This window comes from Orcinus orca, chromosome 6, assembly GCF_937001465.1.
Source record: "Orcinus orca chromosome 6, mOrcOrc1.1, whole genome shotgun sequence".
Classification (NCBI taxonomy): Eukaryota; Metazoa; Chordata; class Mammalia; order Artiodactyla; family Delphinidae; genus Orcinus; species Orcinus orca.
Genome location: NC_064564.1, coordinates 31,913,264 through 31,938,518, shown reverse-complemented (window position 1 = coordinate 31,938,518; position 25,255 = coordinate 31,913,264). Strand labels below are relative to the sequence as shown.

Here is a 25,255-nt window from a genome sequence, read left to right as displayed (position 1 = left end):
CAGGCGATACTACAGCAGGTGCCAGTGAAGGCAGACTAGGCTGACAGGGTATCCCAGCCCCAGGAGTGACTAGCCATGGTCAAGATGGGGTGGAACACGAGCTCCTGACTTCCTGGCTGAATGAGTACCAGCACAGTCCAGCGGAGAGACCTCCCCAAAGAATGCCAGGAGGGGTGGTCAGGCTGCTCAAAGATTCCTGCCGAGGTGGACACATCCTGGGAGCAGGTTCTTCCCCTAGAAGGGGACTGTCCCGACCATGATCTCAGCCAGAGATGCTGCTAGAGTCCTACCAGCAAAGAGTTGGCCACTGTGAGTGAAAGTAACCTCAGAGACCCCCTTCCAATCCATCCAAAATGGGGTGCATTGTAGGGATGTGAGGGGTCACAGGCGGAACAAGAGGGAGCCTGTTACTTTCACAGTTATGTTTATTTTTACAAGTACTGTCTATGGCAAGTTATACTAATGTTCTATTTCAGGGAATGATATGAAGTTTCCTTGGAAAAGAAAGATTCAGGAGAGTAAGGAGACACAAGACTGAAATGGGGTCCTAGAACTAAATAAATCTGCCCGAGGCCGGGAGTTTGGTTAGCAGTACTGTCCTAGTGTTTCTGCCTCAGCATAGTTTCCATGCTTCCAGCATAATTTGATAAGATGTTAACTTCAGGGGAGGCAGGGTGTGGGATAGAAGGAAACTGTACCTTTTTTGTTAACTCTTCTTTAGGTCTAAAATTCTCTCAAAATAAGAAGTTACAAAGTATTCAAACTTTTAAAAAGTGAGTTGAGCTGTTGAATATGAAGTAAACAACAGTACAAATGATACACGGATCTGGAAAGAGTGGAGGGCCATCCATCCAGAATATCAGATTTGGAAACATGTGGGTCCTGTCACACACCTTCCTGTCACAGTGGAGAAGGGCCACACCAAGAGAGGTGGGGGATTTGCCCAGGGCTGTGAGGGCCGCATGCAGCCTTGCCCACAAAGGTCCCAACCCCTGACCCTGTGTTACCGCATCACAGCACCTCCCCTGAGCCACCCAGGGGACTAAGGACTACAGGAGGTGTTCTGGCCTCAGGGCTCACTCACTTCCTTAAGGGACCCTTGATTAGATGCAGAGAAGATGTGCCCCATGGCAGGGGGAAAGCACAGCCCCCTTCAGACCCTAGGGCGACCCCACATAAGTGGAAATGAATCTGTGCTGATCAAAATGATCTGTGCGTATATCAGATCAAATCAAAGACCTCACATGAAAAATAAGAAATAAAGAAATAAGACCTCCCAAAAACATCCCCTTTAAGGTGTCAGCACGCATCCTTCTCCCTGCCTCTGCCTAAGCCAATCGAGCAAATGCCACCAGCCCCTCAGGCCAGCCCTCAGCCCCCTTCCCCTGCCTGCCCCGCATTCTTGGGTCTCTCCCTACCTCCTCCACTCCTCCCACCCACTACCTCCCTTCTCGAAGTCTAGCTCAGAACTGGTCTTGCCTTCCCCACCCAGAGGAAAGGGCCCCTGGGCAGCCAGACAAGGGTCCTCCCAGGCGCTCACACTCCCCCAGCCTGGGCACCTAGGGAGTTCTGCAGGCCCCCGGTGGGGGTGGGGAGGAGGGAGAGGCCCTACCACTTTCAGGGCACTCAGGGCCCGTATCTCTGGAATTGAGGAGCCATGAAGGATCACATGGCAGCTCTCACCCTTGATCCAGCCACGAACTCTGAGAGGATGCCAACTGGTGGGTGTGCATAGTAGCAGTGTTCTGGGCTCCTCTGCTCTGTGGGGTCTCTGCAACCCTGGACATCCACAGGAAGGCAGCCCAGGAAGCCCAGGAGATTTCAGTGGGAGTCCCTGTCCCATGGAGTCCCACCCATCCTCACTGGGGTCACCGTCACAGGCGCTGAGCTGGGAATCAGGCCTGTGCTGATCAGCCTGAGCGAGCCCTGTCACATCTGGCTGCCTGGCTCCCCACATGTAAACTGGCAGGACTAGACACCACAGTCCATGTTTAAGGGCCACCGGCCCATCCACAGTTAAAGCCAGCGGGAGGCTCTCCTCTCTGGGGGTTGAGGGACCACCTACCACCACACACCCATCTCCTGCCCCCAGCCCTGCTCCTGCTGGGTTTAAGACTGGAGCATAGGAGAGTACACTACCCCGGCCAGCCTCTGGCGGTCCCGCTGAGGCCCAAACACATGAGAACCTGTTGGAGCAGTTTGGGCACCAGTATCACCTCCTCTTCCTCCTCCTCCACTTACTTCTGGGTGGGAAGGGGCCTCGGGTGGGAAGGGGCCTCGGGCTTTTGAAAACTCGGCACAGGGCCAGGTCATGGTCACAGGCAAAGGCCAAGCTTTACCTCCCCCCACCCCATCTTCCTCTGAGAGCATAAGGTCAAGTGAAAACCAGGGTGGGCCTGTGTCTGAAAACAGAGAGGAGGGGAATGGGGAAATGTGATGGCCAAGGAGGAGGCGGCAAAGTCACAACACCCCCACCCACACAGAGACACCATTCTGTCACCCGCACTCCCGCCCGGGGACATGCAGGCCGGCCGGGTCCAGGAGCCCTGCTGGGGCCGGGCAGGGGTCCCGCCCGCCCGGACGAGGTGCCGGAGCTCCGGGCCGCGGCGGAGGGTGGGCGCGTCGGCCGCCACCTGGCCGGGCCCCACGTCCGTCCCAGCCCCGCCGGCGTCCGAACCCGCCACTCGCGCCTCTCCGGGGCCCGCGCGGGGAAAGTTCCTGCAACTTCGCGGGGGAGGCGGCGGGCGCGGGGCCTGGGCCTCGGGAGCCCGGCCTCCGCGGCCCCGCTGTCAGGCGGCCCGGCCGGCCGGGCGCCCCAACTTCCCGGCCCGGCCCCCACCCGCGGCCCCCCGCGGGCCCGCTTTGTGAGCGGCGGCGGCGAGGGGCGCCCGCCCAGCCCCGGCCCCCGCCCCGGGCACAAAAGGGCGCGCGGCCGGCGGGAGGCGGCGGGCGGGGGCCTGCGGGGCGCTCACCGGGCCGGGCCGGGGCCGGGGGCCGGGGGCCGGGGCCGGGGCCGGGCGGCTGCGCGCTCACCTGCCGTGGAACCAGTCCTTGCAGGCGTCGCACTCGATCATGAAGCGGGTAACATCGTAGGGGAGCCGGCAGACGCAGTACACGGGCACCGTCGCCATGTTCGCCGCGCCGCCCGCCCGCCCCTCGGCCCGCGCTGCGCTCCCGGGTCGGGCCGGGCGGGCCGGGCCGGGCGGGGGCCGGGGCCGGGGACGGGGCCGGGGACGGGGCCGGGGGCGCACTACAGCCCGCGCGCACCCGGCTGGCGCGTCCACACAAAGCGGGGCGCGCGGTGCAGGGCCGCGCCGGGAGCCGCCCGCCGGCCCGCGGGGCGCAGGGCGCGAGTGTGCGCGGGGGACGGGCCGCGCGCGGGACACAAAAGGGAATGGACGCGCGGGGGCGGCGGGCGGAGAGCCGCGGCCCCACCGAAGGGACCCCCGGCCGCCGAGCGGCCTCTACGTCAGCGCCCCGGGTGGCGCCGCCTCCGCCCGCCAGCCTGGGCCGCCGCTCCCGCCGCGGGAAGGCGGGCCGGGGACCGCGGGGAAGGCGGGCCGGGGTACACCGCCGGGGGAGACGGTGGGCCGGGGGAACACTGCTGAGGGAGAAGAGGGACCGGGGGACCTGCCAGGAGAAGGTGGGTCGGGGGACCTGCAGGGAGAGAAGGTGGACTGGGACACCCCTCCAGGGGAGAAGGTGGGCTAGGAGACTGTCACCTGGAAGAAGATGGGTAGGGGGATTCCCCGGGGAGAATGTGGACTGGGGGTACAGGGGGAAGGCAGGTCTGAGAGACCCTCTGGGTGTGAGGTGGGACCCCGAGGAGGAGGACGACGTCCTTCCTGGTTAAGAAGGCCGAGGAGCAACTACTTGGCTCTAAGTTTCATCTGATAAGCAGCGGAGCAGGGGGCAGCCAGGGGTGGGGGGTTCCTCCTGTTCCCTCCTCCTTCCTACCTTACCGACTGAGTTTCTGGCTGGAATACAACTTCCCTTTCCCCCTTACTCCTGGCTGGAGACAGCCCACCCTCCCTCACACGATCTATGGACTTCCCTTGATGCTCAGTCCTCAGTGGAGGACAGAATTCAGGGGACCCGGGAGCATGCTGGGACGGGTCAGCTCTGTAAAGAGAAAGGAGTAACCTGGAATTTGAGCTGCCCAGGAGCCCTGGAGGGAGCCCCCAGGCCTGGGAGACCTAAGGTGCAGGGAGGACAGCAGGTCCCAGGCCTCCTGTCTGTGTCCCAAATTGCTGAGTTCTGCTGGTGGCAACAAGGATATAGGAGGAGGGGGGAACCGAGAGGTGCTGCATTGTTGCTCTGGGCCCAGCATCCTTTGCCCTAAAGTGGTCCTCCCTCCTCACCTGTGGTGGTCAGGCTCTTTGTTGAGTGTGAGATGGGGAGGGGGCCTGGCTCTGAGGGATCTTTTCCCAAGGCATTCTGTAGCAGGCTCTCCCCTGCCCCCTACCCAGCTGCTGCATCCTTTGGGCATCTGTGATCATTTCAGGATGCTAGAATAGAGCTGGCTCCTAATTCAGAGTAAGGAACCTGTCTGTGCTCCCTCACTCTGTCGGTCTTCCCCACCCTCCCTAAGCAAAATATGCATGGTGCTAGGAGATGCTGGCCACCACAAGCACAGAATTCCAGGCTTGGGGCAGGAAACCTGGCCCAGCTCACCTCACAGAAGCATCCCTGACAGGTACCCAGCCGAGACCTACAGCTGCTAAGGGCAACTTGCTCCACTTGTAGGCAGCTCTCCCTCCTGTTGAGTCAAAATCTGCCTTCACATTGTCAGCCACCTTCCCTCTACAGGTGACCCCTCAACCGCAGCTTCAGTGGTTCAGCTTCAGGGACAATGTGAGAGTGGGAAAAAGAAGATGTTGAAGGGGGAAATGGGGAGAAAGGGATTATCTCCCTCCCTCACCCTCTCACACATTGGTGAGCTGCCCAGGATCTGGAGCACAAGGTCTTCCAACCTGAATTCTAGCCGCCACGCTCCCCTCCAGAGTCTTAGGGAGTGACTATTAAGCATTGTCCACAATTAACACCCTAATGTGAATTGGTGCGGATAAACAGTACTCAGCCTGTAGATCAAAGTCTGCAAGGAGGCCCCGAAGAGCCTGGCCTGGGCACTGCTGAGTTACCTTCCCCCATGGCAGTACAGAAGCACTTAAACTAGCAGTGTCCACATCCCCCCACTTATTATCCATCGAAGCCAGAAACTTCTGGAGACCAACTTGACTGTGGGCTGTCCTCATCTCTGCCACTTCCATTTCCTAGTTTACAAATAATGATAGTAGGTACCCAGCATTTGTCAAATGCTTACCAGGTACAGTGCACTGTGCTTAGTTCTTCAGACATGGACCAGAACTCACCCAGCTGCTTATAAAGCACTCAGCATACCCCCTGGGTAGTGATTATTACATACGCAGCACTCACATTGACACCTTAGGTGTTACCGCTGCCACTTTAGAGATAGGTATAGAAACAGGTATCAGAGAGAGGTATAGTACTGGTGCCATTTTTCAGAAGTGAAAACTGAGGCCCAAAGCAGTTGACTGCCTCATGGAGGAGGTCAGCTGGCTAGTGAGAGGAAGGAGCAAGCCAGGAACCCAGACTTCTCCAGGGCCTAAGCCTGCACTGCCGCCCCTCTTTCACCTCCCAGGGCACCCTGAGCACATACACTAGGCATGGGAGCCCATCCTTGACCCCCAAGTCCTTCACTGCTGACCTCTGGGATGGCTCTGGTCACCCTGCACCACCCACCTCTACTCCTTGCCCTCCAGGACTCCCCTGTCTACAGCTGTGTCCACTTGCATCTGGAAGTGTCCACTGAAATACTTTCCTGTTACTCAAAGCTCTTCCAAGGCTGCCTGCCAGCTACAGACTAAAATAAGACTCAGTATGGGTCCCAGACTCTTCCTCTCTTTGGTTTCTCCCAATGAGTTCCCTCTTATCCCCCATCAGAAAGCCTGCCTTATCTCTATGTCCTCCCTCTTTCTCATTCATTTACGTCAACATATATTGAACATCTGCTGTGTGCTGAGCAGTGTTGTAGCCATGGAGCACTCAGCAGCCCCAAGTGTTGTGGAGCTCATATGGCAGTAAAGGGAGACAGCAACACATATAGTGGGCTGGGTACCACAGTGCCCTGGGGAAACTGGCACAGGTTGGGGGCTGGGCAGAGGCGGAGAGCTCCTGAGGTGACCTGGAAGCAGAGGCCTGGAAGGGGTGAGTTGAGGAAGGAGAGCGAAGGGAAATTACTTGCAAGGACCCAGAAAGGAATAGGGGTGGCCTTAGCACTCTGCCACGCTAAGCTCAGTGGCCCCTCCATGTGGTCTGCCCATTACCTCAGCATCCGTCCCCCAAGTTTGCCTCATTCTCCAGGGCACAGCACCCATGTGTCTGTGCCAGCATCAGGACCTCACCACCCACCCCAAGAAGCCTGGCATGCTGTAGGGGTAAGGTGGTTGGGCTTCCAAACTACAAGGCCATGTGCTGCCCCTCCGCCCTGGCACTCTGGTGAAGTATGACTGCAGTGCCGCATACCCTGCAGTGAGCATCTGAGGACAAGACGTGTTTTATTCACCTTATTACCCAGTGGAAAAGCAGCATCTTCCAGTATGTATTTATTCACTCACCTACTACTCAACAAAGTGTACTGAATTGCAGGTACAGGGCTTTTGGTTTTTTTTTAAAATTGTGGTAACATACACAGCATAAAATTTACCATTTTAACCGTTATTCGGTGTACAGCTCTGTAGCATTAAGTACATTTACAATATTGTGCAGCCATCACCATCATCCATCTCTACAACTATTTTCATCTTTCCAAACCGAAATTCTGACCCTAACTCCCCATTACCCCTTACCTCCAGCTCCTGGTAACCACCATTCTACTTTTTGTCTTTATGAATTTGACTACTCTAGGGACCTCACATAAGTGGCATCATACAGTATTTGTCCTTTTGTGATGCTTATTTCACTTAGCAGAATGTCCTCAAGGTTCATCCATGGTATAGTATGTGTCAGAATTTCCTTCCTTTTTAAGAACGAATGATACTTCATTATATGGCTGTGCCACATTTGGTTTATCTGCTTACTGTTGATGGACACTTGGGTTGTCCCCACCATTTGGCCATGAGTATGGGTATACAAATGTCTGTTCAAGTCCCTGCTTTCACTTCTTTTGTGTGTATACCCAGAAGTGAAATTGCTGAATCATATGGTAATTCTATTTTTAACTTTTTGAGGAACCACCATACTGTTTTCCACAGTAGCTACAGCATTTTACATTTCCAACAACAGTGCACAAGAGTCCTAATTTCTCCACATCTTCATCAACACATTATTTTCTGGTTTGGGATTTGTTTTTTGTTTGTTTTTTTTAATTTTTTTTAAAGCCATCCTAATGTGTGGGAAGTGGTATCTCATTGTGGGGTTTTTTTGAAGTAAATATTTTTATTTCGATTGATTTCTCAATGTATAGTTCAATATAATAATTTTTTGTTTTGTTTTTTGCGGTACACGGGCCTCTCACTGTTGTGGCCTCTCCCGTTGCGGAGCACAGGCTCCGGACGCACAGGCTCAGCGGCCATGGCTCACGGGCCCAGCCGCTCCACGGCATGTGGGATCTTCCCGGACCGGGGCACGAACCCGTATCCCCTGCATCGGCAGGCGGACTCTCAACCACTGCGCCACCAGGAAAGCCCAATATAATAGTTTTTAATGGCAACAATTTGGTTCTACTGAAACTCCATGATCATTGTGGTCTTGATTTGCATTTCCCTAATGATTAGTGATGTTGAGCATCTTTTTATGTGCTTATTGGTTATTTATATGCCTTCTTTGGAGAAATGTCTTTGCATCTTTTCCTCATTTTTTATTTGAGTTGGTAAAGCCCAATTCATCTGTTTTTTCCTTTTGTTGCCTGTGTATTTGATGTCATATCTAAGAAACCATTGCTAAATCCAGTGTCATGAAGCTTTCCACTGTATGTTTTCATTTAAGAGTTTTGTAGTTTTAGTTCTTAAGTTTAAGACTTTGATCCATTTTCAATTAATTTTTGTATAGGGTGTGAAGTAAGGGTCCAAATTAATTCTTTTGTAGGTGGTTATCTAGTTTTCCCAGCACCATTTGTTGAAAGGACACTCCTTTCCCCACTGAATGGTCATTGCACCCTTGTCAGAAATCATTTGACCATATGGGCCAAGGGTTTATTTCTGGGGTCTCTATTGTATTTCATTGGTTTGTTTGTGTATCTTATGCCAGCACCACGCTATTTTGATTACTGTAGCTTTGTGGTAAGTTTTGAAATTAGGAAGTGTGAGACCTCCAACTTGGCTCTTCTTTTCCAAGATTGTTTTTGCTCTTCTGGGCCCCTTACAATTCCATATTAATCTGAGGATTGGCCTCTCCATTTCTGCACAAAGAGCTATTGGAATTTTGACAAGGATGGTGTTGAATCCGTAGATCACTTTGGGTAATATTGATATCTTAACAACAGTAAGCCTTCTGATCCATTAACATGGGATGTCTTCCTATTTATTTGTATCTTCTTTAATAGCTTTCAGCAATGTTTTATATAAGTTTTCAGTGTACAGATATTTTGTCTCCTTGGCTAAGTTTATTCTTAGGTATTTTGTTTGTTTGATGCTATTGTACGTGGAATTATGTTCCTAATTTCCTTTTTGGATTGTTCACTCTTAGTGTATGGAAACAAAACTGATTTTTGTATGTTGATTCAGTATCTTGCACGTTTGCTGAATTTGTTTTTTAGTTCTAACAGTTATTTGTAGAATCTTTAGAGTTCCCAAATCTTGATGATTTTACATGACATAAGATCATGTTATCTATGAACAGAAATAATTTTACTTCTTCCTTTCTAATTTGAATGCTTTTTAAATTTATTTTTCTTGCCCAATTACTCTGGCTAGAGCATCCAATAGCACGCTGAATAGAAGTGGTGAAATGGGCATCTTTCTCTTGTTCCTGATCTTAAGGGGAAAGCTTTTTTTAGTCTTTCACCATTGAATATGATGTTTGGTTTGGGCTTTTCATATATGGCCTTTACTACACTGAAGAAGTTTCTTTCTATCCTAGTTTGTAGAGTTTTTTGTTTGTTTGTTTATCATGAAAGAGTGTTGAATTTTGTCAAATGCTTTTTCTGCATCAGTTGAGATGATTATTTTTTCCTTTATTCTGTTAATGTGGTCTGTATTACATTGATTTTTTTTTCTTGATTTTAAGGATGTTGAACTATCCTTGGATCCCAGAAATAAATCCCATTTGGTTAGGGTGTATGATCCTTTTAATATGCTGTTGAATTTGGTTTCCTAGTATTTTGTTGAGGATTTTGCGTCAATGTTTATAAGGGATATTGTTTTGTAGTTTTCTGTTCTTGTAGAATCTTTGTCTGGCTTTTGTCAGGGTAATGCTAGCTTCATAGAAAGGATTAGGAAGTATTCCCTCCTCTTCAGTTTTTGGGAACAGTTTAAGAAGGATTGGTGTCAATTTTTCTTTAAATGTGTGGTAGAATTGAGTGCAGCTATCTGGTCGTGGGCTTTTCTTGGTTTTTGATTATTGATTCAATCTTCTAAATAGTTATAGATCTATTGAGATATTCTATATCTTCATGATTCAGTTTTGGTAAGTTGTATGTTTCCAAGAATTTGTTCATTTAATCTAGTTATCCAATGTGTTGGCACACAACTACTGCAGATGTTATAGCAGTGAACAAGGCATACACCATTCCTACCTCCAAGGAGCTCATATGCCAGGCAGGAGACAGAAAACTAATAACTGTCTTGCAGGGAGATGTCAGAAAGGACATACCAATTCAAGGTTGGATGTGTGCTTTTGTATCAGATGAATCCATCTGATGAATGCAAAGAAAATTCTAAGAGCTTCTTGGGCTACTTGGACCATGGTGATCAGAACCAGAACCAGTTGAAATGAACAGTAAGCCACAGGAACTTTGAAAGCCTTCTGGGTTTTTCTGATGGGTACGAAAGTGTGCCCTTCTTGTTGTCCATCTCTAGGATGGCCCTGTGATGTTTGGAAGCAGTGAGTTTGTAGACCAAACTCACTCAGCTGGATGGCCATATAATTTATTATCCAAAAGGGTGCTATTAATAAAACACCAGAACAGGGGCAAACAAGGCTATTCTGGTCAAACTGGGACCAGGGTGGCCCTCCTATAGCCCACACTGGGGTCACTCAGGTCTGCAGGGATGGACATGCACAAATGCCACGAGGGGGTGTGGCGCGATGTGGTCTGGCTAGGTCTGCTATGGGTGCCAGTGCCTGCCAGACACAGCAGGCTAAGGCCAACCAGGGTACCCACCCTGATGCAGCTCAAACTCTGCCTGGGTAATTCCCACCTGGCTTCCAGGTCATTCATCAGAGGATTCCCTGACACCTTCCTCCACCATAGTAAGTTCCTCCTTTCCTCTGCATTTTCCTTCATAGAGCATATTATCATTGCTGTTCCATTTTCACATGGGTTTATTTTTTCTCGTTGCATTTCCACATGACTGTCCACTCAGGTGACGTGACACAGCACAGAGAGGTCTCTATTCTGCTCATGGCTGAGTCCTCAGCAACAAGCACAACGCCAGCCCCAGTGGGCCCAGATGACCAACAGGTGGACAAAAGGACCGTTGGAGATCCAGGAATCTCTCTAAGCAGGGAAGACCTAAGATCTTTCTTTCCAGATGCATGGGTTTGGGAGCACTTGTATAGGACCCAACATGGTCGCTGGGTTGATACCAAGTGAGGACGAGACCCTCAGCCTGAAGTCAGCCTCCATCTGAGAGGCAGGGCCATAGTTCTTGCTACCAGGCAGGTTCATTCCAGGTAGAACTGTTCACATTCAGGTCTGCCTGGGCCATTTCCAGTCACTGTTCTGGGTGTCAAGAAAAAAGAAACACATGCAGCCAGAGCTAAGTCACACCCAGCTAAGGGTCTGGGGTGGTGGTGCCCACCCCCCATGGTTTCAGAGACCCCTGGGCAGTGTACAGTCTGCACTTAACAGGACGGCAGCATGCAGAGCGTATCAGCTTCCTGCGGCTGCCATGTCAAGGTACCACACTGGGTGACTTAGGACCACAGAAATGTGTCATCTCAGGGTTCCAGAGGCCAGAAGTCTAAGATAAAGGTGCCAGCAAGGCCATGCCCCCTCTGAAGGCCCCAGGAAGGGTCTGCTCCAGGCTTCTCTCCAGCTTCTGGTAGCTTCTTGGCTTGTGGTAGCATCAGTCCAGTCTTCACATGGCCATTTTGTTCCTTTGTGTGTATCTGTTTCTGTGTTGAAATTTCCCCTTTTTATAGCGACACCAGATTTGTTGGGTTAGGGCCCACCCCACTCCAGCAGGACCTCATCCTAACCTACCTAATTACATCTGCAATAACCCTATTTCCAAATAAGGTCCTACTCTGAAGGACTGGGGTCAGGGCTCCAAAATATGAAAGCGGAGGGGATACAGTCCAGCCCATAGCACAGGGTGAAGCATCTAGTGCAGAGCTACTTTGGCCCTGTCTACAGGTCCTCGGGTCATCTGTGGCCCAGTCTGTGCTAGGGAAGCTAATAGAGCAAAGAGCAGAGGACAAGCATGCAACAGCCTAGGCCCACATGGGCAGGGCAAAGACAGGGCTCCAGGCAAAGTGGCCTCTGCAAGGTTCACTTGACTAAGTGGGGATTAAGGAGAAAAAGGGGGTAATAAATTAGTCATTCTCAGGAAATGTGAGGGTAGAATAAGTTCCCTGGAAGAGAGAGCTACTCCTGAGAACACCTACATCGGGAAAGAACAGGCACCCAGTGCAGCAACAGGCTCCCTCTGAGGCCAAGAGGGGGGACGAGGAGGGAGGTGTCGGAAACTCTTTGTCCTTGCAGGCAATCATATGGACGAGGGTACAACTGCTGAATTATTTCTTAACATTCTTGCCTTGGCCTGGGATTTTGGAATCAGGAAAGAGCCAGGACATTAGACGTTCTCTGTCAATTAGAAAATGGTAAACTGAGGGCACAGTAAACCTAAGAAGGGATATATCACCCTCGCTGGCAATCGAAGCAATGCAGATGAAAACCAGAAAACCATTTTCTGCGTCATTCTAGCAAAGAGTCAGGGTCTGGTCAGCACCAAGGACCAAGACAACCTACCCTCACATCCCACCCTTAGGCAGTCCTTCTGGTGAAATGCTAACCACCTGTAGGGTGTGCATGCCTCCCAGGCTGTGACCACCTGGAGACTGGTCACAACCTCTGAAGGGCCACCAGCATGCCCAGAACCCTCACCCTGCATCATTGGCTTTCCCTCTCACTCATGAAGTCTCTCCATCCACTGCTTCCTACCCCGGGCCCAAGCCTGACCCCATTCTCCACAGACCACTATCCTTCTCATCCCCCATCCCAGAGGCCCTCCCTGCCTCGCAACCATCACCCTGTTTTATTTTCCTCATCTTCTTGTCTGAAATAGTCTTATTTGTACATAGGTATACTTCACCCAGCCCCCAATTGTAAATGCCCATGAAGGGAGGGCCCTTGCTGCCCTCTGAGCTTCAGGACCTAGGGCAGTACCCAACACAGATGCTCCATCAATACTGGGGGATGCCAAAATAAAGCCATGTCCAGCCACACGGGGCAAGCAGGTACTTCATGGTGCAGCTACCCGTGGAATCGCGGGGCTATGGAAGAATATGAAATGGTAGAGAGAAAGAGCCATAAAATATTTTGTAGGTGGGGAGAAAATGTTATAAAACATGTATAATGGTTTATTTTCTGCAAAAAAATTTATATATTACATAGAAAAATGAAAGATAGAGGCCAAATATTAACAATATGGTGATTAAGAATATTAACAATATTAACAGGATAGTGATTTTTCTTTTCCTTTTTGTTTACCTATATTTCTTAAAGTTACTACAATAAACATATTACTATTGAAACCAGAAAAAAAAATCAGTAGAAGCTATTTTTCAAAAAGGAAGAAAGGGAAAAGAAACCGTCAGCCCAGGAGAGTACGTGAATTGTCCTACAAGCAACGCTGGGGTCAGAATTCAGTCCCGAGCCCCAGAGTGCCACGCACAGCTGCTGGTCCCTCACCTATTTCTGGATGCCACTCAGGCCATCCCCCGTGATCCTAGTGACGTGGGAGAGATGGCCAGCCTGTCCCCAAGCAAGCGTGGTGTGCTCGGCCTCCCTTTGCTTCCTGCCCAGGCCTGTGCCTCCATCCCTCTCCCCTCTCCAAAACACAGGGTTCTTCTTCAGCGGGGAGGACCTGGTCCAGAGAGGAGCGGGGGTGGGGAAGGGGAAGGGCAGCATCATGCAGTTGTCATGATGGGGAGGCACTGCTGGCATCTGGGGGTAGGGGCTGGTGGCACTGAGAATACAACCCTCCCTGAAAAGACAGTCCAATGGAGGAAACTTGACAGGCGTTTGCAATTGACACTAAATTAAACGTGCTGGTGAGTCCTCACTGGAATTGAGGTTTCTGTAAAGGGGAAGCCCCACCCCCCCGCACCCCACTGCCTCGCAAAATGAGTGCAAGCAAGGACTGGGGGGCCATCGTGGCCCTTGGTACTGTGGACCAGAGCATGATACGAACGCAGAGGAGCTCAAACCTACGTCCCTGAGGAACGGTGGGGCCAACACGATTGACCAGACAAGTGTCAGAGAGGAGAGGTGTGGGTGCTTCCTTTATTTCCTCCAAATCCCAGAGCCACAGCCTGTAGGAGTAGAGGGTTAACAGCATTTGGAGTCTGCACACCTGTCAGAACCAGGAGAACACTCAGGGCTTGCTTGGAACAGACTAGCTCAGGACAGTGCCTCGTCAGTCCCGGGCACCGGGAACCGTGGTGGGTCCCACAGAGGCATAGGTGGCTCCCAGGCTATAGGGACATGCGGTGCCGGTGCCCAACCCCAGAACTGGAGGGTTTTCTTTTCTTTTTCTAAGACCAGTGTAAATAACAAACATTTATTGGTATCACTTACGGTAGAAAACGAGTTCCTACACCAGATGCACATGACCCAATTGTTAAACAGAACATTTTCAAGGTGAACACATATCCTAACCCAGATTTTTTACCTACTTTTGATGATAGCCAATTCCTCCTCGCCCCCCACCCCAAGACACGTGAGCAACTGCTAATGAAAAGCAGTAAACAGCTACTTGGGCGACAGCATTTTCAACTCCACTCCAAGGTGAAGATTCCAATCACATTCGAGACTTTTCTCTCAATTTTCTCCTAAGGAAAGTTCCTGAGTCCAGTTATTTACAATATGACAGCACTAGCAGAGCAATGTCTACAACTCATCTTTGTCTGCTGGTTCTTCATCCCCAGCTAATAACTGGCTGAACAATTTCTTCTAGCTCCTTCTTTTTAGCTTTGAAATCTTCGATGTCAGCATCTTGGTGACCGTGTAGGGAACCCGGCCTAGCTCTCGCGGTCCCCGAGGATCCGGTCAGCTCTCTGCGCGCGGAATTCGGCCCCAGGTGTCGGCAGTGTGGACACCGAACCGGCCACCGCCGACCTCCCGCGGTCGCCTCGCGCCTAGCCTGGGTAGCAGCGCTGGGACGCAGCGGAACGCAGGACTCACAAATAGGAGGAAAGAGGTGCGCGCGCACCGTCAGCGCAAGGAGGAATGGGCCTGCCCTACTCAAGGCCCCGCCCTGCCCCGCCCTACGCATGGCCCCACCCCCCTCCACGCAAGGCCGGAAGCGCGCATCCCGGGCGCGTCTTCCTCCGACTAGGAGGCCGGGCGGGCGGGGCCTTGAAGCGGCCCTCCCCTCTCCCACCCCGGCCGAGAGCGCGCGCCCGCAGTCCCAGCATCTTTGATACTACGTCTTCTGACACCGCCCCCTCCGCCCCCGTCTCTCCCGTGTGGCCACTCCCCTCCTGCCCACCCCGCGGAGGCGGGGACACAGCCCCACCTCCCCGCACCTCCCGGAGAAGCGGTTCCGGAGGAGTTGGGCGGGCCATGCGTAGGGGAATGATGGACTAAAGGGTGCCTCAAAGGCTCTGAGCGTGGGCTCCAAAGGGCACGGACTCAGACCCTGTCTCCACCGCTCACTAGCAGTGTGGCCTCCAATAAGTTAAAAACCTTCGGTGGTGATAACACTGTCATCCTGATAGCATTGCTGTGAGCATTAATTGAGCTAAAACACCTAGAACAGTGCTTCTAAAAAAGCACGTCCTGTTTTAGTATCATCATTGAAGGTGTTATTAGAACGTGAGAGATTTACAGTGGATGTTCACAAAAAAAGGACCAAAATGTATTAAATGCCTACCGTTCACCCCTGTCCTGTGCTAAGCACTCAGAACTCAATGATGTAAAAACATATGGGGAAATGGCGGAGAAGAGACAAATTTGCCACGCACAAGAATTCCAAATAATTTACTAGCTAACTCAAGCATGACTCCCCACTCGTGAGTCACTCGTGAGCCACATGGTGGCTCTATCAAAGAGCACAGTATGGAAAGGAGTAGGAGCCGGCAACCTTAACAGTGAAGAGACCTGACCAACACTAACTCAGCCAGATGATCAAGTCGCTATCAATGGTGATAAGGCATGTTAATTTTATGTAGCCTAACCCCAGTCCACTCATGAAAAAAAAAAAAATCAGACGAATCACAGTTACAAGACATTCAACAAAATATCTGACTACTCCTCAAGGCTGTCACAAGATCACCAAAAACAAGGAAAGTCTGAGAAACTGTCAGAACGAAGAGACTAAGGAGACATGACAACTAAATATAATGCGGTAGATACTAGGATCTTGTAAAAAACAAAAAGTGGTTTAATCAAGATCAAATGTATTTCTTCCTTGGGCTTTTTTTTTTTTAAATTAAATTTCTATTTCTAAAAGCCTGCTCTATTAGAGAATGTCTTTTTTGTAACTATGAAATTCAGACATCAGCATAACTTGCATTTTGACCACATATGTTTCTTTAGAGCTAGAAACCTGGAATTACCTGCAATGGGCAAAATATTTCTAAATTTTGGTTGACTAAGCTCTTCAGTAGCTGTCTCAATTTGAATTAAACCTTAGTAAAATGTATGTTTTTACAAGGAATTTAAAAGCCGTACCATCTTTATACTAAAAGAATAAAGATTTTTATTAAGCATTGTAAGTTGCATTCAATAGCCTTCAGATACACCACACCACAACCCATCTACAATCAGTCAAACCCAACAGCAGTTCATTCTTGCACAATCCATGAGTTAGGGCAAAACTCCCTTCAACTTACAGTAAGATCCTACTCAGGTCTTGCGGGCAGGGATTGGGGAATTACATCTCATTTCTGATCACTAATGTGTGATGAAGAGCATCAGGAGAATTATATGAAAACGAATAAGAAGTGATTCTGATTTCAAAGTACATTGTTTGGAAACATTAACAAAAACATCAAAATGATATAAGTATACCTGCTTCTACTAAATTCTTGATGGGAAAGTTCTCAAGAACAAGCAATTTGTTTCCTGCTACAGAAGGGGGGGTTGTTTTTTTTTGTTTTTTTTTTTTAAAGATCAAAGGGATTTTTTTTGTTTTTCACAGAATTTCATATTTTGCTAATATGAAGGCATAAAACAGCAACAAAGAACAATAATGCATACAGCAGTGAATACACCAGGGTAATGTTGATATTCGAAACAGCTAGATAATTTGGGGGGTTTTAGAATAAATGCAACAGAGGTCAATAATCACAAAATTTTAAGGTTAGAGCAAGATCAGTCAATGACTAAACAGAGTTAACATCTTTTATAGGACTATTACTGATTATTAGCATTTTTGTTTTGCAAATGGGCACATACTGGTAAGAATGGAAGAAAGGACAATAACATGCATAATATTAACTACACACTTTAAAAATTATGAACCATGCAGAAGTTTAGCTCAAGTAGTAGCACTAATGGTCTACGTCCGATTCAAAACCACATAGTTCATTGATCACAGATGCATGGTATTAAGTCACGAAAAGTTTCAGAACACAGTGTGTTGATTTTGAAAGGTCATTTGCATCTTCTATGATTTCAACTTTATCTCCATTTAACTTGCTTGTAAAGTATGTATGATGTACTGTATATTTAAAATCAGCAGAACGGCAATATTACTCTATAGTTTTTTTAGTTTTGATAGTTGCACTTTTTTTTAACACAAAAGAACCACATCAACAGTGATGAAATTTAAGTAAGAAAGAAAAACTGTGGTTGTGCCTAATTTCTTTCATAATCATAAAATCAAAGCCTTAGACAAAGCTTTCTTGTGAACAGTAATGCAAAATCAAAGATAATGGCATACATATGGTGCCAAATGCTAAAAATGATATTTTAAGCTATATATACTTAAAGACTGCCAAAATTTGTTTTCTTTATAGTTCAAGAAACACAGCTATAGGCTTTTGTCATTAACCAGTTTAAACTTTGTGTGTACTTCATTTTAAGTGTGGGAGTCAAATGCTCTTCATTTTCTTTCTCTCTTTTTGTTTTATTGTAGCATTTTGACTACAACTGGTTAAAACTAAAAATGTGTTGTTTAAATCTCTGATATCAAAGAGGGATCCGAATTTCCAAAGTCCTCATTTTTCTCTTACGGAAAGGAAAAAATGTACATAACTGTAGGCTCTCTTTCTCTCCAGATATTCCTAAATCCTTACCCTTCCAGCATCCTTCACCCTCTATAAAAAATAAGTTTACTCTTCTTTCTTTAAGACAGCTGCCTCCAGAGCATCAGCTCTACGGCAAGCACTGTCTGTACTTAGTGCATTTAAGTGAGGATTTGTATTGCACGTCTTAGAGTCATTGTTCAAGGCACTTTCCGAGTGGCTGGGGGCCCTGGTGTCGCCCGCGCTCCCATTCATCTGGGGAGCCGGCTTCTCCTCAGCCACCGCTCCGTTTTCAGCCAGGGACCCGTCTGAAGACACAGCGGAGGATTTAGATTCCCCGGATCTCGACTTCAGTTCTTTGGCCACTTCTTCTGCTGAAGCAGCATAAGGAGGCTTGCCCTATTTAAAATGAAGCACAGCAAGCGATAAGGCAGTTTTTGATAAACAGCGGGTGAGAGGAGACACCAGTTGAGGCCTGATGACACTCACTGCAGATTTAAGAACAGAACACAGCGAGTGCATGGCTGTATCTCTCATTGTTAGGTACTCTCTACCCTATGCATTTTATACTGTGTATACTCTCTATACATTCTATTACGTACTCTATATCCTCCATAATCTATATTCTCTAAACTCTACATATTCTGTTGTATACTCTATATACTCTCTACATTCTATTATATACTCTATGCACTCTATTCTCTATATATTCTATTATATACTCTATACATTCTCTATATAGTTGACCCTTGAACAACATGCATTTGAACTGCGCAAGTCCGCCATTATGCAGTTTTTTTTTTCAATAAACACATACTACAGTACTACATGATCCACAGTTGGTTGAATCTGCGGATGTGGAACTGTGGATATGGAGGAGGGCTGACTGTAAAGTTATATGTGGGGCTTCCCTGGTGGCGCAGTAGTTGAGAGTCCGCCTGCCGATGCAGGGGACACGGATTCGTGTCCCGGTCCGGGAAGATCCTACATGCCGTGGAGCGGCAGGGCCCGTGAGCCATGGCCACTGAGCCTGCGCTCCGCAACGGGAGAGGCCACAGCAGTGAGAGGCCCGCGTACCGCAAAAAAAAAAAAAGTTATATGTGGATTTTCAACTGCGCAGAGAGTCGGCATTGTCCAAGGGTCAACTGTACTCTCTATACTTTACAGTCTATATACACTCTATAATCTGTCCACTCTATACATTCTATTTTATACGCTATCCATTCTATCATCTAAATTTTCTATACTCTAAACATTCTATTATATACTCTATCCACTCTGTAGTCTATATACAGGGTGGAACTGGAGGTACCTATCACCCTTGCTCTAGAGACACCCTCTTGTACACCACAGGTAATCATGTTCCCCATTTGGGCTCAGTTTTACACAGTGTCTTCTCATTTTAGTTTTCAATCCTATAGTTCAGAAACACTCATGTAAACTTTTCTAGAAGTCAATACTACTGTCATTCTCTTGGAACCTTGAGAAACATAATTAATATAAAAATATAGGAGGGCCAAGAAGCGGAGAAAAATAATACTGAAGACCTCAAGTACATGCTTTCAAATCTCAAAACCCTCACTCTCTCGAGGAAAAGTCCACTTGCCAGACTAAACACACACTTGTGGCAGAGTACTGCCAGTGGTGATTAAGCAGTTCCCCCATGGGTGCCTGCTTATTAGGGAACCTCCCTATAGTTATGAAGGATGCAGGAAGACTAAGAAGGAAAGCCAGCCTGTACCTGCTTGGAAACAGACACTCCCTCTCTCTACAGCTAATTCTTCCCATAAGCCTAGGCCACTGCAAGGGGTCCTCCACCACTATGTGCACCACAAGCACGGGGCAGCACTGCCTCCTCTGTCCCACTGACATATCGTATCAGCACTGGCCCCATCAGGATGGCAACAACAGAGAAAGGAAGGCCAGAGACTCTTAGGAAACAAGCTGCCCTTCATCATCTGTCCTTCTCAAGGTGCAAGAATACTACTTTCACTTAAAAACGAGCAACAGGAAGTAACAAGGAATCCACACATTACGGCAATAAAAGATGGAACAACATCCCTAAGGACAATGAAATACATCAGAAAGGCATGTCAATAAAAGACCAAGACTGCTTCCTTTGATTTTAAAACAGGCTGTGACAGGACAGGATGAGGAAGAGGAGCACAGATTAAACCAGGAAAAGCCATAAAGTGAGGCGAAAAACTTTGGGAAGAATTTAAAATAAAGAAAAAATAATTCCAGAAATGAACACTAAACTAGAAGAAACAACACCAAATTAACATCATTGTACCTGAAGGTAAAAGAACAAAATTTTTAAAATCAGAGAGATGAAGAAAGGGAAATGCAGATCAAAACCACAATGAGACACCATTTCATACCCACTAGGATGGCCAAACTCAACAACAGATAGTAGCAAGTATTGACATGCATGTAGAGAATTGGAATCCTCATACATTGCTGATAGGAATGGAAAATGGTGCAGCCATTTTGAAAACAGTTTTGCAGTTCCTCAAATGCTTAAACACAGAGTTACCATATGACCCAGAAATTCACTCCTACATGCATACTGAAGAGAAGTGAAAATGTGTAGTTAACAGTTAACAGTACTCTTATATATTTGAAAGTTGTTAACAGTAGTTAACAACACTCTTATAGTTAACAGTACTCATATATTTGAAAGTTGCTAAAAGAGTATATCTTAAAAGATATACTCATCACAAGATATATCACTTAAAAGATTTCTCATCACAAGAAGAAATTTGTAATTAGGTGTGGTGATGGATGTTAACTAGACTTATTTTGCAATAAACACAAATATCGAATCATTATGCTGTACACATGAAACTAATATAATATTATGTGTCAATTACATCTCAATAAAACCGGGGAGGAAAAAAACAAACTTGTACCTATATGTTCATAGCAGCATTATTCATAATAGTCAAAAAGTGGAAACAATCTAAATGTCCATCAACTGATGAACAAGTAAACAAAATGTAGTGCATCTATATGATGAAGCATCACTCAGCAGTAATACAGAATGAAGTCCTGGTATGGGGCACAACGTGTGCATTTACATGCAATGTACGGAGAGCAACTCTAGGCAGAAAGCAGATCCACCAGAGACTATGGGGCTCATGAATAAGGGGTTTCTTTTGGGGTGATGAATGTTCTGGAATTAACGGTGATTGCATATGACCTTAGGAAGAGACTGAACTGTACACTTTAAACAGGTGAATTGTATAGTATATGAGTTACATCTCAAAAGAGAAAGGAAGAGACGAAAAGGAATCAAGAGTATGCCAAACACCGAAGACAGACCCAGAAGGTCTAGTACGACAGGAGCACCAGAGATGAAAACAAAGCAAAGCAAAAGAACTGAAATGAAAAACTAGTAGTTCAAGAAAATTTTCTCACATAAACAAATTTGAAATTGCATTTGGAAAGAAAGCATTGCATACTGAGTGCATTGACCAAGAATGACCAGCAGCAGGGCATGTCACTAAACTTTGATGGAAAAACGAAAACAATTTAGGCATTTAGCCAAAACAGCAAATGACTTCAAAGGGAAAGACAATTCAATTATTATTAGTCTTTAACAGCAAAGCTTTATAACAGAAGAAAATCAAATAATGTGTAAGTCACTTGAGAAGATGTGAACCAATATTTCTAATTGCTAGGAAAATAAACTGTTTTCAAATTAAACACTGTTTTCCTAAGTCTTCCCTAGGAACCCACTAAAGAAAGAGCCTTAGAGGGACAAAATGGACCAGCAGACTCAAGGCTGGTGGGGCACGGGACACAGTTATCTACAAACCCTGGACAAATGTGGCTGAAAGGAGTATACTTTGGACAATGCAGACAATAGTAGCAAAGCTGTTTTTCAAAACTGTGAGGATGACAGGGGAAAATGGGGGAAGCATATACCAACATTTTCTTTTAATTGTTCCCAGTGACTGTGCTGGTGATGGAAGAATTAGCTATTCCTAGCAGACTGTGTATGCAATGTGGGATGAAGTAAATAATGAGTTACGGGATGTTCTAATTTAATCATCCTCTGGGTTCTTAGGAACCAAGATTCTCAGAAGGGAAGAAAAGACATACTGATATAAACAGTAAAGGTTAAGTCAAATTCCTAAAATCCTAAATTTGAATTAGAAGAGTCAGTTTAATTAGGGAGGAAAAAAGCAGCAGATTACATGTATATATGTTTGCGTGTGCATAGTATATGTGAGTGTGCATGTGTACACCTTTTCCCTCTAGCTCTGTTCATAGGAAAAGCCTAGAAATGGTGATTTGGTGTAGAAAAAAGAAAATAGAGATGTAACAGAAATGAGACTAAATAAAAGCCTATAGTCCTCAGTTTGAACTGGAAACATCAGTGTGAATTCATGAGAATCATACCTTTAAAAAATACAATAAAAAGGCACATCGGTTGTGTGTGTGTTTACATATATAAAGAAACAGGACTCTGTGTGTCTATGTACACAGAACACTAGGAACAATGACTGACCCTATGGCAGCCAGGGTCCATCGGTGCTCCTACTTGAAATGCCATTTCTCACTAAAGAAACTGAGAAACTAAGAGAAACGACTGTCACTGGTCTGCTGGGCTGGGTGATACACCAGACAGGAAGCTACTGAAGACCAGAGGTCACAGCAAAGGGCCCAGTGGCCAAGGATGGGTGAGGTGAGCTACAAAAAACCATGTGTTGACCTAGTTCCTGTAAGGGCTGTAATACTCAGGCACCAAAACCAGAAAGCAATGGGAAGCATCTTTTTATAAAAATACCCCAATAAATAAAGAAAAAGAAATGACCGAATGAGAATATCTTCATTTTGCAATCTGCAGTATATGAACAGATTAACAGGTCCTAACATAAAAACAGATAAGCAGACATGAAAGCACACACTACAGTCTTGCCACAGGGACAAACCGAAGTCCGATGCACCATCCAGACCCAGCTACCAGCGGGCAAGAAAGGTCAGAGCCACATGGGAAACAGCACCATGAGTATGAGTGTGCACTCGGCAAAAGCCAGAAGTCTGTAGGTGAAATAACCTGGGTTGTCCTTCAACAGATAAATGAAGGAAAAGAAAGTGGGGGAGGGAAGCCTGCTGATTCAGAGAGACTTAGAAGACATAGCAAACTATAAGAAAATGAACACAATTCAACATCAGTGTCTAGGAATGCACACGTGAGTGATAAAACCAGAAAGAGACAAGGGAGAAATAACTGAGTGTGAAACTCCAGGGTTGTAGTTATTTTGTGCAGAGGGAGGCAGGGGGTTAGTGTTGGGATTGGGCCCGTGAGGGGCTCTTGATATGGCTGGGAAAATGCTATTCATCACACAGGTGATGGCTACATGGCTATTTGACTTATAACTGATGAAGCTATATTTGTGTGTCTCTATGGTTTCTGGTATCTCGGTTTTATATTAAAAATAAAAGTGCTTAAGCAATATAGGGACACATATTCCCCACTACCAGCTTAGGAAAGGCCCCTGTATCCACCATGTATGACCATAACATACAACCAGAGGCATTTTTATAGGACGAGCTCTGGAGAACCAGTAAGAATGAAGTTCTCCTCCCTCTTGTAAACCAGTCGAGAGGCTGAGAGTGCCTCTAGCTCAAAAGGGCATTTTGGTGAAGGCTGAGGAAGGTCAGGGTGGGGCTACAGGAGAGGCAGAACGAGCTGAGTACCTCCCCCTTGCTGGATGCTGTGCTACGAAGAGGGGCTGCCTAGGCCTGCTTTCAGGAAAGAGACTGCCTCTGCACTTGACTTGCTTGATGTATTTCATCAAAACAGAAGCTACCAAGACACTAAGATCACCTGGCAAAGGCAGAAGTTTTATTTTCTCTTGGCCAAGTAAGTTTCCAAATATGGGTTATTAATAAACGAGTCACAAGAGTGTACTCCTCTTAATGTTTACAAGGATGCTATGGGAAAAAACTGTGTACTTTGACTAAACGCCGTAATTCAGTAAATGAGACAACATAATACATTGTTAGGGCTGATTGGTGTTTTTAAAAGATTGTTCTCAAGGGAAGTTCATCAGAATCCAAGTCCTAAAATGGAATATCCAAAGCGGCAGTTCTAGCTCTTTCATGAAGACAGATGTGACTTTATTTTCTCATGAGCTGATCCTTTCAGGGAAGAGCTAGTCAAGATGGTCCAGGAGGAGAAAAAGATGCACTGTTCCAGGATTTAAAGTCACAATTTTCTTTTAAATCCTAAATGTGATTTACCTACATAATGTTTTATAATATAAACAGCATTAATAGCTCCTGGATTATTCTCAGCTAAATGCCTATGTACAGCATGTGAACACGAGATCATGCTCTCTTTACCACAAATGATGATAAAATGATCTGGGTCTGAGGGAATGTACATTTGGTAAGCACCATGTGCCGCTATTGTGTTAGCTCAATAGCTACAGAAACATTCCGACACCCCTCCTGTCTGGACACAGGCACTGAAACACTGGGACGATCAGGCACTCAGGAGTGATCAGGCACTCAGGAGTGAACCGGCACTAGCACTATGTTGTGTTATTACCTGAATCGCACCCTGGTTTTTATAGCCTCTGCCATAGTACCTTCCACCTCTTCCAAATGTTCTGATCACTGGAGTGGAAATAACTCCTCTTGGACGCCTAAACACATAAAAGAGGACAAAAACAAACAGACTTGAATCTGTTACAGATAACATTTAAACATTTAAAATCATATCAAATGGATTTAAAGGTGTCTAGTCTACGCTACAGGAAGCACAAACTTTATTAAATCATGGTCACACCAAAGATTTAGTCCAAGTAATCAATCTTATTTTTTTGGTACATATCCAGTGTATTCACTTTTCAAAATAATGCACTTCAAAAATGTTCTTTTCTTAAAAAACATTAAAAAATGGTTAACTGAGTAATTTTGGGATAATTATTTAATAATGGTTTAAATAATTACATAATGCTATATATAATGGAATCCTATACAACCACTAAGAATGATGTTAAAGAAGAATGTATTTAATGATGTAAAAATGTTCCTAGTAAACTCATGATTAAAGTAACAAGTAAGAGGCTGTTTTTTTAAGCTTATACAAATAAATTTTCATTGTTCAGAACTTACCCTCTTGCTGGTCCTCCAACAGAAACTACCTGTAGGGGGAAAGGCCCACGGCCTCCACGGCCCCGTCTGCTCCCAGCCCAGTGGCCAACCACAGTGCCAGCTATTTCTAGCTTCCCTCCCTGAGAAGGTATAGGTTGGATTCCTGCACAAAAGTAGATGAAAAAACATCTTTACAATCACAGGACTAACAAAGAGACATAAGCAAGCAGTTTCTTTTCAAATGTGGTTTCCATTTCATATGAAGCCCCTTTCTCTTGCTTTGTGAAGACTTGTTTATTATGTGAACTATCTATGTGCACAAGTTTGATTTTAATGGTTTTATTTTTAAGCTGTTGTTAAAAATACACCTGAAAGTAAGACAACTGTGTTGGCTATTTAAAGAACCCGTGACAACTGAAATAGGTTACAACTGCAAAATGCGCATGGCTGTTAGGTAGAAATAGATCCAATAAAGCATTGGGTGCCTATGGCACACCTCCTATATTACCAAGATGGAAATCTGCAAACTCAGAATGTCTTTCTC

The 25,255-nt window shown here is 46.6% G+C and overlaps 2 protein-coding genes across 7 annotated transcripts in view; both read right to left on the bottom strand.

Annotated features, from left to right (window-relative positions):
* PHF2 (PHD finger protein 2) overlaps positions 1 to 4,183 on the bottom strand; it is a 95,326-nt gene extending 91,143 nt beyond the window's left edge. For 3 of the 4 annotated variants that reach the window (XM_033413661.2, XM_033413663.2, XM_004284104.4), the window contains exon 1: positions 3,034 to 3,255. In XM_033413661.2, the coding sequence (XP_033269552.2) occupies positions 3,034 to 3,131 (98 nt within the window). In that variant the 5' untranslated portion in view covers positions 3,132 to 3,255. Of the gene's footprint in view, positions 1 to 3,033; positions 3,256 to 4,143 lie in introns of those variants that run through there. The other variant, XM_033413664.2, reaches the window with a different exon arrangement.
* An 11,902-nt stretch (positions 4,184 to 16,085) lies between these two features.
* Positions 16,086 to 25,255, bottom strand: part of FAM120A (family with sequence similarity 120A) — a 104,276-nt gene continuing 95,106 nt past the window's right edge. For all 3 annotated transcript variants that reach the window (XM_004284106.3, XM_033413651.2, XM_049711481.1), the window contains 3 exons: positions 24,733 to 24,874; positions 24,164 to 24,260; positions 16,086 to 17,997 (listed from right to left, as the gene is read on the bottom strand). In XM_004284106.3, coding sequence (XP_004284154.1) covers positions 17,686 to 17,997; positions 24,164 to 24,260; positions 24,733 to 24,874 — 551 coding nt within the window. In that variant the 3' untranslated portion in view covers positions 16,086 to 17,685. The remainder of the gene's footprint in view (positions 17,998 to 24,163; positions 24,261 to 24,732; positions 24,875 to 25,255) is intronic.